Below are 907 nucleotides of genomic sequence, written 5' to 3'. Positions count from 1 at the left end.
TTGTCCTTCCCCCCTGGACTGAGAGTTTCTTTTTCTTTTTTTCTTTTTCAGGGATGCTGGCTGTTCGTTTTTTATTTTCCACGCGGTGCAAGGCCCATGGTTATGGGATGTCAGGAAGGCACACGTGGGGCCCCCTCGACTTTCTTTTTGGTGTTTCGCTGGTTTGACATAAATGAACCCAGCTGCTTCCGCTTGCTGCAGGCCTGCCTCCTCTACCAAGTAGGGTGAGGGGAAGAGGGTATGAAGGAAGGGTGGGGAGGGGCTCAAAAGAGCCTAGCACCTCTGGAAGTCTGGTGGCTGCTGGCAGCCACTTAGGATGGAGGTCAGATGTTGACTTTGCTGGGCTGGGTGTCAGGTGGTTTCCTTGTGGCTTCCCGAGCCAAGACACAGGTAATCACGCTGCTGGAGGCCTGAGGGAATTTTGAGAACACTGGGTATTCCAATACGGTGTCCATGAATGGGCCAGTGGACTCCCTGAAAAAGAAGCTTGCCCGGGTCAGCCTTGGGGAGACAGGGTGCTGAGGGATGGCTTCCCCAGGGCGCTTGGCACTTCCACAGGAGCTGTTACTGGAAGTGGAGCCCAAAGGGTGCCCGGCGTAGTCGTGGGTAGCCACGAGCGCGCCGCTGGAGCGGGTGACTGCCATGCTCTTTCAGACTGGAGGAAACTTTGTCGGCGACCCCTCACGGACCCTGGTGCACAGTCACGGGTGGCAGGAACAAGGGCGCTAGGCCACTCAGTACATTTACAGAGGACACCTCAGGAGGCTGACCTACTACTGCCTATGACTGAGATAGATAGGGGTCTGAAATGAGAGTGTCTAATCCTAACTCTATTCCTATCATCACTGCCTAGCACAGTTTCTGGCACAAAGAATGTCATCAACATTATTTATTAAAAGGGTAAATA

The 907-nt window shown here is 53.7% G+C and overlaps 1 protein-coding gene across 1 annotated transcript; it reads right to left on the bottom strand.

Annotated features, from left to right (window-relative positions):
* Positions 1 to 394: 394 nt before the first annotated feature.
* On the bottom strand, positions 395 to 644 carry LOC118982673 (pancreatic progenitor cell differentiation and proliferation factor-like). The gene is given in 2 exon segments (XM_037039818.1): positions 395 to 511; positions 513 to 644. Coding segments are annotated over 2 exon segments (249 nt in total).
* Positions 645 to 907: the final 263 nt, after the last annotated feature.

The sequence above is a fragment of the Sturnira hondurensis genome, unplaced genomic scaffold (assembly GCF_014824575.4).
Source record: "Sturnira hondurensis isolate 20B ecotype Veracruz unplaced genomic scaffold, ASM1482457v3 Scaffold0025484, whole genome shotgun sequence".
Lineage (NCBI taxonomy): Eukaryota > Metazoa > Chordata > Mammalia > Chiroptera > Phyllostomidae > Sturnira > Sturnira hondurensis.
The sequence above is the reverse complement of the archived record's forward strand: the minus strand, read 5'-3'. Positions and strand labels throughout refer to the sequence as shown.